Consider the following 14535-nt stretch of genomic DNA (forward strand, 5'->3'; position numbering starts at 1 on the left):
GCCCTTCCACCTCCCAGGTTTAAGCAATTCTCTTGCCTCAGCCTCCCGAGTATCTGGGATTACAGGCACACGCCACCACACCCAATCAATTTTTGTATCTTTAGTAGAGACAGGATTTTGCTATGTTGGCCAGGCTGGTCTGGAACTCCTGACCTCAGGTGATCCACCCGCCTCGGCCTCCCAAAGTACTGAAATTACAGGTGTGAGCCACTGCGCCCGGCCTCATTACCTATTTCTTAAAACTCTTTAAAAATGTTTAGTGAGAAGGGCCATGACTCTACCATGATAAACATCAAGGTACATATAGAGCTAAAGCCATGCTGAAGATCCCAGTTCACCTCCCACAACCCTGTTTTGATCACATCATAGTTTTACCTGAAAAATGTATTAATAATATAATTTGGGGAAAGATCTCTGAGATGCCTACGCCAGTTGGAGTGGAGTGGGACAGGCTTTCTCTGTCCACACCGTTGTTGAGATCTCCCTGAAGGGAGCTGCTATGAGCACTGATGGAAACATCCCCATTCAAGCCCAGGTAGACTTGCCTTCCTGTGAGCCCTGGCACTCCCTGATTAGGGCATTGCAGAAAGGAACTCTGGTATCACCAGTCACTGACAATCGTCTGCCTCATCTCCTGTCCCAGCTGAGGCTGCAGCTGCTGCAGGGAGCCCCAGCTCAGTGCCCCTATGACCATGCCTTCCTCTTATAATGTACACTTATCCTCTATGACTTTTAAGTTGATGGCAGAGAGCAGTGTCTTGAATCCAGATTTAGTGATACAATTTATTATGAACTTCTGAAGGCGTAAACATAGGATTGTGTATGAGCGCACTGAAATCACCAGACTAAGTTTGTCCATCTCCCTTTTTTTTTTCTTTTTGTTACATTTAAATGACAAAGACATGAGTAATATCCCACAACCTATTACTCAAGAGGTAAAATATAAAACAGCAATGTTTTCAGGTAGGTCACATGAGGCTGTGTTTATATAGCTCACATTTTTGGTTGTTTGATTTCAGCATTATATCTGGAAAATACACTGTACACATTTATTTTCACAGATAGGGGTCTATTTTCTTTGCAGAGCAGGTGCTGAACTCCCATTAGCATAAATGGAAGTTATGCGAATCTGAATCTGACAAAAGACAGAGAAGACCCCTTTTTATTATTTGGCTATAATTTTTATTCTATTTGTGCCTTGAAAAGTTAATTTACATAGACAGTGGTTGCATGCACCATTTAAATTTTCTGAGATTCAAAATTAAAAATGAGCCTAGATTCTGAACAAGTTTTGAGAAATCTCCAAACTATGGGATGCAATTTATTTGTTTTGGATTATAGGAAGGATCCCATGCAATTAAATGAAACATGGGTAGGATAATAAGTCAAAAATGAACTATTAATATACCTGAAAAGAGAGGTATTCTTGGGTTTTTTTTTCAAATGATGTATGAACACACATTTTAAAGAATTAAAAATAAAAATTACTCATTGCCATGGCTCCATTACCGAAAAGCAAGCTTTTCTATGTATATAGAGCTGACTTCAACAGCACATAGGCCAGTATGTATAGAATAATTCATGTGTTCTGATGATTGATAGCCAGCCTATCTACCTGTCTTTCTTGCAGATGTGTTTTATAGAAAGCCTGCCGCCATTGTTAAGGCTTCAGTGCTGTCACACAGATGCGGCTGTCATAAATATCCCCTAACAACTATGTTTGCTGCTTATCTGAATTAGTTAGAATGCTGTTTGCAGCTCCAGTTTTGAAAGAAGCAGTTTATCTTCCACCTCCTATTATTTCTTTTTCCATTAACCTCTTCCAGGGAAGATTTTGTTTTCAGTTGTGATAAATTCACACAGGTTTCAAATCCCTGATTATATTTTACAGTAGTCAAATGATAAAATTACAGAATCATTTTCAGCTCAAAGTAGGATTTGAAGAATAAAATGGCAACTTAAAAACCATGGTTTGAGAGATGGACAAATCTTATCCTAGCTTTATTGATTTGGTATCTTATTCACTAATTACCTAAGAAAATATGCATAAATCTTTAAATTTGAACTCTGAACTTTGGTAGCATTTCAAATAGCTTGTTTGATATGACTATTTGGGGGCCAAAAGAATAGTATTCATTTTATTATAAATTTCAATAAGTGTAATACATTTAACATTGGAAACATGGGCCTGGGAAAATTCTTGGAAAAGAAAGATGTGGGTTAACATGAGAGATCAAATGTAACACTGCTAAAAAAGTAAAACATGATTTTAAATGTCCGTTTAAATATATTTTAAAGCCAAAACGAAAAATCAGGAGTGAAAAGTTTATTTGTAACCCCAACAGGAAAAATGGCCTACATAATACATTTTAGAGTGATGGTCAAGGTGTTACATGTAAGAACTGTTAATAGGTGCCTCATAAGGTTTCATAGCCAGCAAGAATAAGAATAAAAGAAAAGAGATTCAACGGGCCATTTTTTTAATGCTTTCAACAGCAGTTTGACGTAGTGGCATTTGATAAAATGGAAGTACTAGGAGCTAAAAAGGGTTTGAGTGACACAAAATAAATACAATACAATGATGATTTTTAAGGGGATCACACTTAGGCAATACTTGTTTACTTTGTGGAACTCCTTCATGTTTTCCAGTAGTATAGGGCCTAGGTCAATTCTCCATAAGCAGCCTGTGCCTTGAATATAAATAATTCTCCTCCTTGAGGAAGTGGGTGTACAAAACACAAAACTGAAAAGTTAAACTTGGATTTGGGAGGTTAATTCAAACAAGAGTCCCTTAATAAAAAGAACTGCATTTGCAATCAGCCAGTTTTAATAACTGTGCTTTATGAAGGCTTTTGTCCCCTACGCAAGGCAAACCTGATTGCATGGCTGAGTTTTTGCAGCCTCCAGAAGAGCAGAGTTGGTCTCAGGTTAGCAAGATCCAGGTATGATCATCTGAAACACTGGGTGTTTCTCATTACATGAGTGTGGCCGTTAATTTCCTAGATTCTTGAAGGCCTTTGCAAGTACTGGCTTATTCTTAGGTGGATAAACATTATTTTCTTTAGCTGATACCAAATACTTCCTTTGATTTTCCCTTCATGAAAAAGAAAAGACTTAGGCATAAATTCTTCCAGTGATACCAAACATCCAGATAAAATGTTAAAATCCAAATACCTGGTTCTGTCTATAACATCTAGATAGCAGTTGATGACGTAAGAACAAAGCATCAAGATGTTCAACTAGATTTTTCAGTTTTTACTTGAATTTTTAGTGTTATAGCCACAATGCTGTGCTATTAAGTCAAAGGGCACAAAGGTATATTTGCATGGGCAGATTTGGGATGCTAATAAATATAATTAAATAAAATAAGCCTCTTTGAAATAATATATTAATTCATTTGTCATAATAAATTATATGTATTTGAAATTAAATATTTTGGGTAAAATCTATGATTGTAATGTTAGTATTAACTGTATTTCTCCTGGGAAAAGTGCTTAATTTAAAAAAGAAAAGGTGCAATTAATTCCAATTAATGTTGTAAGTATTCATCTAATAGTGTGTGTAATAGCAGTGGCTTTCACTTTGATAATTACATATGTAAAAGACCATGATTAAACTAATTTTTATATAAATAGTATGCTTATTCAGGTAGCATTCGTATATGAAAATGGACTTACAGGATTAATATCTTCTCAAGCAAATGTTTTTTCTGAATTGATAAGAAATACTTATGACTTCATGTATTATGGAGTAGTTGACTCAATGAAAAGAAAGCCCTAATATCTAATATTACAAACAGCAAATTAATGTGTGTATAGTAATTTGCAATATTCAATGAAGTTCATATATTCTCATTTTGGTGATAAATGATCTATGAATATAAACCTTCTGAAAGAAGAACCAGTTTGTATAATTAATCATCTTCACGATTCTTCTGTGGTTTCAAACTGTCATCTTCAATAGCAGTTTGGATTATGAAGCAGTTGTTAATTATAGTGTTAATTTTTTTATGGCTGACAAAATTGTGTTTGGTTCTATAATTTCAAAATTGCTAAATTTTATCTTGAAAAATTGCTGCTTAGAGCAGTAGCCTCAAATCACAGCTTTAAAAGCTAAATGTGAAGTCTCTCCAATCATCTGTGAATGTAGATTAACCCTGGCCTGTATAGAATGGAGTTGTTTCTTACATGTGTATGTGTGCTACTGTTGGCATATCTAAAATATAATACATAATCAAGTATCTGCTTATGCATGTTTCCTGTGTAAATATTTATACACCACGTAGGTTGGACTTGAAAAGTGAGGAAGTGAATGAATCATTATATTTCACTTTCAAGGAAAGCTTACATGAATTTTTGAGAATGTCAGCTATCAGAACATCTTTTAAATTTTAAAGCATGAATTACTTATCACCTAAGAAATATCCAAATTGCTAACATTGTAAAAGCAATTTCATACTTTTAACCTAATAGATAAAACAGTCTCCCATTTCTAAGCTCTTTCTCCTAATAACCAACCAATAGTTTCTTAATATTCAGAATAAATTTTTTATTTGTGTTGGTCTCAGCATTAAGGTCCCTTAGATAGAAAGTGAACATAAATGAATATTTTTAAAGGGAATAAATAAACAAGAAAGTGAAAACCTTCTAGTATGATTTAAAAAAAAAAAAAGTTACCCTTGTGACTTAAAAAAAAAAAATTCAGATCCTTGATTATCACATTCCTCAGATTTTTTTTTTTAACCTTTGGAAGACCACATCCACAGAATTGTACACAAAGTGGTTATTTGATGATTGTCTATTAAAACACAATAACCCAGTCTAGCAAAGTGCCTGGCACAAAATAGGCACCCAGTAAATATTTGATGGGTGAACGAATGATTCATGTGTGAAAATTTGAGGAAAAATTAAGAGAAAATTTAATTGTTTAGAGCATTCAGGATGTAGCCTCCAAGTTGGCTACAGATTGATGCACAGGAAAAAGAATTACTTAACTGTAGTTGCAGGGAAAAGGATATTTAGAAAGTATCTTTAGAAAAGCGTGCCTATCCTTCCCCCCAATCTCTTTCCCAGTTTCCCTCCCCTCCTGTGCTTTTAAAAGTGAGCAGTTGGCCACTAGTGTAATAAAAGCATAACAGTTGATTCAAACAGTTGTCAAACCACTGGAAAATGCTTCCTTTTCATTGTGCTTTTTTTGGACACTATAGATATGGTAAATCATGAACTGCGTTATAAAAATACCTCTTTTATGCCCAAACATTCTGTAGGAGGGAATGACATTTCTTTTATTACCTTGGTAAATATTTTTAAGGTGTTTAGCAATAAGCCTTCTTTTTGTCAAAACTGCTTAGACGCAGCAGTTGCTAAGAATTTACCAGAAAACCTATAGTTAATAATATCAGGAAAAGAAGGGACATGTGTTTAGTAGCTTATGTGACAGGTGAGCTTGTGTAGCACATGCTTTTGCTTTTTCCTACCATTTTCTTGATCTTTTGTGTTATGGAAAAAGAAGTTATCCATGTTTAGAAAGTTTATTTCTCATTATTGTCCATCAACCAGCGTTTTTAGCATTTTCTCCATCTTTTGGGCAGAGAAATAGATTATTTCAAACAGTAAGGAAAACAATAAGGCTAAAAGATTTCTGAGGAAAGAAGGATGATAAGATTTTAATACAAATGTGAAACAAGACTATTTGTCTTTAGGTCTTCGTGAATTAACTCTTTCTTCGGCTATTTGTTGTTGTTGTTGTTGTTGTTGTTGTTTTTCTTCCAAAGGTAAAACCTTCAGAATGTTGTCATGCTTCCTATAATGCTAAATTTTAACATGAAAAATATTTTACATGTTACTTTCTTAAGATAGCGTTTAAGGAGAAGGATATATATTTCTTTCTGTATTCTCTGGCTTATTGAAGTTGATAGAGACCCATATTTGTTACTATTTACTTTGACTTTTATGTCCTACCTTTATTTCTGTCCTTAATTAGGTGGTAATGGATTTTTTAAAAAGTGTTACTCTTAAAAAAAAATGCGGTAAAAATAAACTACTCCTTTAAAGATATGAGGGAAGAGACCTTTGGCAGAGAGGTCTGAAGCTTCATGGGTGGATGAGGGTTCCCTTAGATGGGATTTCCAGATGAAAAGAAATTCAAAGATAATCAAATACCATCTGTCCACCATAGGTAAGAGTGTTGCTAAATTTTACAGAAATTTTTACCTATTGACTGGTAATAGCAGACTGTGCTGTACAGAGACTAATATAACTCCTACTTTGTCGACTTCTTTGAAACTGCTCTAAATAAGTTACATACCATATATCTTTTTGTGGTAGAACACTGTAGTATATTTACACCCTCTGTATATTGCATTCTGGCTTGGAATTCTGGTCCGTGGTTTCATCCATTGTTAGCCGTGATGCTAGACTCTCCCGGGAGTTAAATACAGTGGGGCTGTATTTATGTGAAGCGGGTATGCTTGGTCGTTCAGTGGCTGTTTCATTGCATATTACCTCCCACTTTGCTCCCATCTGTGTGTGTGGTAAAGGGAATTGTCCTAAAAAATATAGGCTTCCTCTGAACACAGACGTGTATTTGTATACCAGTAAGTCAACCATCTCCTGAATTTGGGTGCCATTAATAATTGTCCTTTTAAAAAGGCTTTTAGAGCTTAGAGGGGGTTAGCAGTTGTTCTGTGGAAACCAATGCACACTTCTACATTTTCTGTAGATGCTTTAAAAAATAATGTGTATTAAAGTGAAAGGAAATCTGTAAGATATCTTTTTAACAGAAAAGTTTAATTTTGAGACTAATACAGAGGTGAATTGTTGTGTATCTCTCGGAAATCAAGGGTTAACATGATAGTCTCACACACTTTTTAAAATTACTTCATCTAACTGAAAAATTACAAAGAGGCTGATGAGCCACACATCCCATGGAATATTTATCTTGAAACCTAAAGTCCTACTCACTTAATGTGTTGGCTATACTTCATGTATGTGAGAAACCAACTGAAATCAGAGTGCTTTTCTAACGTCTTAATTATGCAAGATTTAAAAAAAAAAAAAAAACTAAAGTAAGCAATACCTGAGACAGATATTTTTGCTATGAAAAATATTGCATTGGGATGGTGAACGTTACTGCAGATAATGCAGCTATTTAAAATTATTATAGCTGCAATTACTAAAAAATGAGGAAGATTTGACTGAGAACTATTCAAAATGGTTATTAGCCATGTGATTATAAAGAGGAACATATGAATGATATTTGCATGTTTAACCTTGGTTATAAAAAGTCATTTGATTTTTTTAACAGCGTGTACATCAGTTATAAATCCTTACAACTTTAGGTAAAAATGAAGAATCCCACTGTGGAAAGTGCCACAAGGAAATAGATGGATTAGGATGTATTAGTCACATGTGAAAAATAAAAAATAGGTATGTGCATGTCTACATATGTGTGTGGATGTGTATAGTTACAATAAATAGTTATATTTTAAACTTGATTTTTAAATGAACAATGGAAAGTAGCAACTCTGGAAGAATTCTTGTGATTTGCAAGGACTCTTTCCCTGTCCCCCATTCATGAAAGTTAGCTATTATTAAAAGCCTGACTACTTAGGAAATTATTTGTGTGAATATTTAAGACATAAAATGTTATAAAATATAAGGTAAACTTCTAAAAAAAAAAGTTCAGCTCTGAATAGGTAAAAAGAAGAAAGTAGAAGAAAGAGAAGAGGCAAGGAAGCAAGAAAATAAAAAAAATTAGAAGAGAGGAATAAACATTAGGAAGGAAAAACAGCATCATGTTCAGGGTTTATAATGTACAAGCACTGTGTTAAGCTCATTACATTTTTTTGTTTTATTTAATATTCAGTCCTAGAAGATGGATCTTATAATTTATTTCACACAAATGAGGAAGTAAAAAGATAAAAATCAGAAGTGTTAAAACCATACATTCCCTAAAGACACACAGCAAGTTAATGGCAAATCTGGGGGGAAAAAAAAAAAAGCAGGATCTGGCTGGTGAAGTGGAAAAAAGTCAACCCTGGCTCCATTCTCAAACGTTATTACTCCACAATCTGTGCCTCCCTTTAGGTATACAGGACACCCGGGCAAGGCGAGCAAGGGGTTAGACTGGTAAGTTTTTCAGGGGTGAAGTGGGACTGGGTCCAGAGGCACTCTCCAGTCCACTCAGGCAGAGAGGAGGGGACAGATCCCTGACATGGTCAGAGAAATAGTGGGGTAGCCTGAGGGGTGGGGCTCTGGGAAGCTAAAATGATACATTTTCGTGAATTTTTCCACAATGTTTGCACTTTTGCTTTTGCTTGTTGACCTTTTGTCTTCCAAGAATCTTAGAAGATTTAAAACAATCTTCAGAATCTTTGAGCAGGTGATTCAAAACACATTACCGGCCTGCCCTTCTGTCATGGAATGCTGGCATTTCTCAAAGGGGTGAGGCTTGATTGCCCCACACTAACAGATGAAAGTTATGTGGTCTTTAGCAAATCATTTAGCTCCCTATACTGTCCTCTCCTACCTGTTAAAGAAAGGTCTATGCCCTGCTTCTTAACATCCTCACATAACAATCAGAATTAATTCCTAAGGAAATTTTTTTAAAAAACAGAAAAATACTGTAAAATGGGTATGTATGCCACAAAACATATCATTTTGGGGAGCCTGTTCAATTTGACTGATAATTTAAGGAAAAAGAATGCATGACAATCCATGATGAACTCATAGTACTTCCTTTACTTAGATTACCTTTCTCATGCTCTCCACATCTCTGTTGATGAATGGGTCAGACAGCATCATCCCTACTTTACAAATGAGGCAATGAGAGGGTAAGTGCCTGACCATTGCCAGCAACCAAGATGAGAACAGCACTTGAGTCTCCTGTCCAAATCGGAGGTTCATTTTACCTCCTTCTTATGTCCAAATTCCTACCTCAGTAACTACCTTTGCCCTTAGTTTCATTGGTTGTAAAAATAGGATCATATTGCTAGGCGTGGTGGCTCACACCTGTAATCCCAGCACTTTGGGAGGCCAAGATGGGCGGATCACTTGAGGTCAGGAATTCGAGACCAGCCTGGCCAACATGGTGAAACCCAGTCTCTACTAAAAATACAAAACAAATTAGCTGAGTGTGGTGGTGCATGCCAGTAATCGCAGCTATTTGGGTGACTGAGGCAGGAGAATCACTTGAACCCAGGAGGCGGAGGTTGCAGTGAGCCAAGATCACGCCACTGTGCTTCAGCCTGGGCAACATCTCAAAAAAAAAAAAAAAAAAAAAGGTGATCTCTCTTAGAGTTAAGATTTTATTATCTCAGGAATCTGAACCTCGAGTGCTTTGGCATGAAAGTGCTTTATATGTTTAGCAAAAAATTAGAAAACAGTCATTGAACCAGGAGATGGACTGGCTGTTGGTGAACTCAGTCGATGAAGCAGTTGGAATATCTGAGTCATCCCTAACCTATGATGCAGACTTCATCAGAGATGAATCTAGAGGCAGAAAATGTTTCCAGATCCACTTTGACTTAGAACAATGCTGGGCAATTTTTGAAGTTTTTTTAAATTTTTTTTTAATGGTGTTCCCTTAATTTAACTATACATTTTTAATTGGTCAAAATAACTTACGAATTTTTTTCCTATCACAAATGTAAATTGTTTGGAAATTATTCTAAGCTATTATTCTCAGAGAAAAAAAAATCCATAGTGATGCTCTAGATTTAGCCTTTAATGCCTTAATAGAAACTTGAAGAGATGCTGAAGCAATGTTATTAACATGCCATTTGCCTCCCTGTTACTTGCTTGACACACAACAGGTAACAGGAAATGTTACAGTTGTCACTGAAGGAAGGTAAATTTTAGGCTATTCATATTTTAATGTCTGTGAAGTTTTTTTTTTGCCAGTATTCACACAGTTTGACCTACAAAAATCATGATTAATTTTGTCAGTATTTCATAGTCATCATATTCCAAAACAATTCACTACTGTATCTTTAATTCAAACACAGTGCCTGACATATAATTGGTACTCAATCAATGCTGATTGAATGAGTATTGAATAAATTTATATGCAAGGTAGGACATGAGATCAGTCTGTTCTGTAAGAAACATGAACAAAGATTTTTCCTATTTAATGATTAAGATAGTATGGGATTTAAAAATCTCTTAGAGAAAATCATAAATGCACTTATGTTCTTGAGCCTCCTTTCTAGCCATTTCTAATCAGAGAGTACAAGGTGAGAAGAGCCAAGAACTGCCAAGGGTAGGAAGGGCAGTTCTGTCCAAACGGATGCTGTTTACAGTCATGGAAACAGCAAAGTGAAAAGAGTGGCCCTCTTGTTTGTTAGGACACCTGTTTGGTTTTACCTACAAGTAATTCTAATGTCAAAAATTATTACTTTGGGTGTAGAAATAGCCTGTGAATACACATTCACAAGTTCAAGCTAAGATTATACTTAAAGTACTTCCTGATGGTGATATTTAATTCTAAAAATGGGGCAGTCTGCAGTTCACCTTCTAAATCTAGCATTACAATCACCTTGGGTTATTTTTACAGTCAACAAGATGAAAAGTATAACAGGATGAGGTAGATAAATTGATTTCAAGTTTCTAGAAGGAATTGTGTTTTCATCATGTTCTACTCTAGAATTTTTGTGAACCAAGAACATAAATATTTCTGTGAAAATTACAATACCATAAAGAGGAAAAGACTTGGCAAAACAAATATCCCTAAAAAACAAACTTCAAACATTTTGCCAATCTAAACGAAACTTCAGCAGATCAGAAAGAGGACAAGATGTGTTAGATTACTGTGACACTTTTGCGAGGGTGGATCTGTATTTCTAAGGGCATGTGTTAGTATTACAGCACTATTACTCCCACCCCCATGAAGAAAGTCACATATAATTCATTTGCTGGTTTATGTTTTGTGTGTTTAAAAGAAACATTTAAATTTGATAAAATTCAATTTTGAGAAGTTATGTAATTTTTGAGATGTGCAATTTTATATAGTGTAAATGTTCTAAACTGTATCTAGACATTTATTCAAACCTTAATGTTCCATAATCTTTACTAGGGCTGTTTCTGAACAGTCTTGCCATGACTACTACATGAAACTATGTAAATACATTTACCTATTTTATTGTTATACACATTGCTATCAATAAAATATTGCGTAGGTCATCGTATATTAACTTAAATTTGTACCATTTTAACTAATAATATAGCTTTATGTTTGGAAACGAAACTCAGCTCTTTATGAGCAAGGTACTGTGTACTATTGAGACCTGTTTTTTTCCTCCAATATTTAAAGTTATATGAAGTTATGGGGCATTTCAGCTTTAGTTTGATTCTTACTTTGTATGGGAAAAAGTTATAAATGTGTTGTCATGATTAGGCTTTTGTCTCTTCTTGGGCTTTTGTTTCATGGTTATTTTTGGAAAGGCTTGCTCAGTGGTTGGAAGAGAGAAAAGAAATAGTGGTCCTATTCTTTTACATAAATGTGATACCAACCCTTTGCTGGTTATGTTTTTAGTGGGCTTGTTTGTATCATACATTTTGGGGGCCTCATTTCCCAGGTACAGTATTTTCTAAAATTGAAGAGAAAAATGAAGAATCGTGGAATACAGGATAAGAGCCCAAAGTAGGGAAAACAGACTGAGCAAAAAGTTACCAGCATCATTCAAGACTATTGTGAACTTGCGTTATTGCCTACAAAGAACTTTGGATTCGTTTCAATAACTGTAGTAGCATTTAACCATTCAGAAACTCATTCATGTGACTAAGTAAGAATTCTTATTGGTACTGCACTTCGCAAAATAAGTCAAAGAACTTACTTTCCTTGCCTGTATATAATTTCCAGAATTATATACTTGAAACATTTAGCCTTAATACCAGAACACTAATTTAAGGATATACATTGCATAATGAAGTTGCCACTTTCCAATAAGTTTTCTTGGACAGGCAGTATTTGAGAATATTTTCCTTGTAATAAAAATTTTAAGTTCTAATCATTTGGCTCTGTGTGGTGAGAAATTTTCCAGCTGCAGAAGCAATCTCAAAGCTTAGGTTTACTTGCTTCCTCTTTTTTCATGTATATTAATTGAGATGCCTGTGTGTTCTTAATGTTTATGGAATATGTGGATAATGTACTGTAGCACTAGTACCTATGGTTGAATTACACTATATTATAGGGTAAAACTCCAAGAAAATGCGTCTAAAATCTAAATCAATTTTATTCTCTGTGAAAACCATTCAGACTTCTACGAAATCCTGTTTCTCATCCTCAAATATTCTATCCCAGATACTTGCATAATATTTTGAAGCAATTTATTTTTGGATGCTATGTGGAGAAAACATTATCCTTTAAAACGACTAACAAAAATTCATAGATTCAGTTTGCATTGGAAGAGGCATTAATTTCCTCCTCACTGAATAGTATAGAAGATATTTTAGAAATTTTATAAATCCCCTTTTTGATGAATCAGTATAGCATACTGGCTAGGGATGTTCATAATGGAACCAGATTCCATTGACACTGATATTTGCTAGCTATGCAACCTTAGTAAGATTATTTAATCTTTGTGTGCCTCTGATTTAGGAATATGAGGCACAATAGGATTCTTATGATGAATGAGTTAATACATGTAATGTACTTAGAACAGAACTCTCAGTAAATAATAGCTACTACTACTATTATTCATAGTTATCATCATATAAATCTTACTGGAAAGGCCTAAGTACTATTTCATAGGAGGAATATTTCTTTGTATATATAAGCTATTCTTTTCCTTCATACTGCCCCATCAGCGATACTTTAGAAAAAGGATTAATACCATTGACTAGGGATAAAATATACAGTTATTTGAAAATCTTGGTCAATAACGCAGTTTTTATTTGCTGTTTCACTGTAAGTCTGGTCTTCTTATGAAAAAATTTCATTACTAAAAGCACTTTAATGTGGCTACTGTGACTGTATAGTTTACATAGGTTTTAAAATTTTATAAATTCTGTGAGTGCTTTTGCTTCCAAGAGTGACATGGTTCTCTTAAAAGAGCGACACCTCAGGCCCTGCTTGATGCAAAGAAGAATATTTGATTTCCTTTACATTCCAAGGGAAATATCTGCTTTGGAGGGGGTGAGGGCAAAGGGATAGTCATTCAGGCTTCAGGGCTTTCAGACAGGAAAGATATCTTATTCATCATTTCTCCATTGATTTGCTTTGCAGCTTGCAGTTCCCCACAATGATGAATGGACCCGATTTGCCAGGACCCTTGTGGAGATTCGCGCTAACAGAGCTGATAGCGAGGAGGAAGGCACTGTTGAGTTATCTGCCTAGTGGAAATGAGCCGCCCCCACTGCAGCCCCCAACTTTGTGTCCTAGAGCTCAGCGTCTGCAGTCAAGTCTGTTGTATTCGGTGTCCATTCAGTATCAGTATTGCTGTGACATTTTGGGTGCCATATTGTGCCAGCTTTGCTCCAAGCATTCTAAATGTGCCCCACCATGCTTTCCACTGACCCAAAATTCACCAGAGCATTTCTATCTTTATATTTCTGTCTCAAAAATGAAGGGAGGGGGGTTATGGGTTAAGTTGCTGCCTTTTAACTACTTAGTAGCTGTATTTAATAGCTGGAAACCTCTGGTTAAATTTGTGCTTACATGCACTCCTGGCATAGTCCTATTAAATCCATATGAAGCCAGATATGATTGGGTGCAGATGTGGTGTGCCTCATGTTATGGTACAGGGCCAAAGACTTGAGATGTGGTGTTTTACATGGTGACTCACATTATGAATGGATTTACTAGAAGAACATTGCTGCTCCTTATTTATTGTAGTGTGCTGCATGGAACGTATTTATTTGAAAGCATTAAAATAAACGATCCTAGAGCATGTGCATAATGAGAGGACTGTATTCTCTCTGCTGCTGTTGAGGTTACATTAAGTTCCAAATAACAATTACAGTATGCCAGTTCCACTGAAGACATGAAATCTTTAGAGGTTTGTTGCAGTGAAAGAAATGAATTTTAATGCCTATTATTTCTAGGTACTTTAACAATATTTCAAATATCATTGACCACTAATACTTGTCATTGAAGCTAACACAGTCTGACAAAAGTCTATGGTTCCTAAATATGACATCAGTGTTGCCAATAAAATGTTTCAAACCAGGTCTGCACCAGTGTAAGTAAATCCTTTTCTTGGGGAAAACTTGACTGGAATTCTGCTGTGACAAGAGGTGGGAGAGATACATTAGAGCCATGTTAAAGACCGATCATGAATTTATTTGAGCAGCCAACCTGACCGGACTTAAACCAAGACTCCTAGTTTTATTTTTATGAGCGAATGTGTGTGGTTTTGTGGAAAGCTCCTCCCTCTCACCTTTACCAAAACCACCCTTGCCCAAAGACAGTTGTTGGAGTAAGAAAGGTAGGTTAAGATGAACAAATACCAAATGTCCTACACATATCTTTTTAAAAACAATTTACACCAGAAAAATTATGTTTATTACTATTGGACTAGGAAATATGTCTATAAAC

The 14535-nt window shown here is 35.2% G+C and overlaps 1 protein-coding gene across 5 annotated transcripts in view; it reads left to right on the forward strand.

The window, feature by feature from the left end:
* DYNC1I1 (dynein, cytoplasmic 1, intermediate chain 1) overlaps nucleotides 1–14168 on the forward strand; it is a 340924-nt gene extending 326756 nt beyond the window's left edge. For all 5 annotated transcript variants that reach the window (XM_011974691.1, XM_011974695.1, XM_011974694.1 and 2 more), the window contains one exon: nucleotides 13225–14168. In XM_011974691.1, the coding sequence (XP_011830081.1) occupies nucleotides 13225–13335 (111 nt within the window). In that variant the 3' untranslated portion in view covers nucleotides 13336–14168. The remainder of the gene's footprint in view (nucleotides 1–13224) is intronic.
* The last annotated feature ends 367 nt before the right edge of the window (nucleotides 14169–14535 follow it).

The sequence above is a fragment of the Mandrillus leucophaeus genome, unplaced genomic scaffold (assembly GCF_000951045.1).
Source record: "Mandrillus leucophaeus isolate KB7577 unplaced genomic scaffold, Mleu.le_1.0 Scaffold148, whole genome shotgun sequence".
NCBI lineage: Eukaryota > Metazoa > Chordata > Mammalia > Primates > Cercopithecidae > Mandrillus > Mandrillus leucophaeus.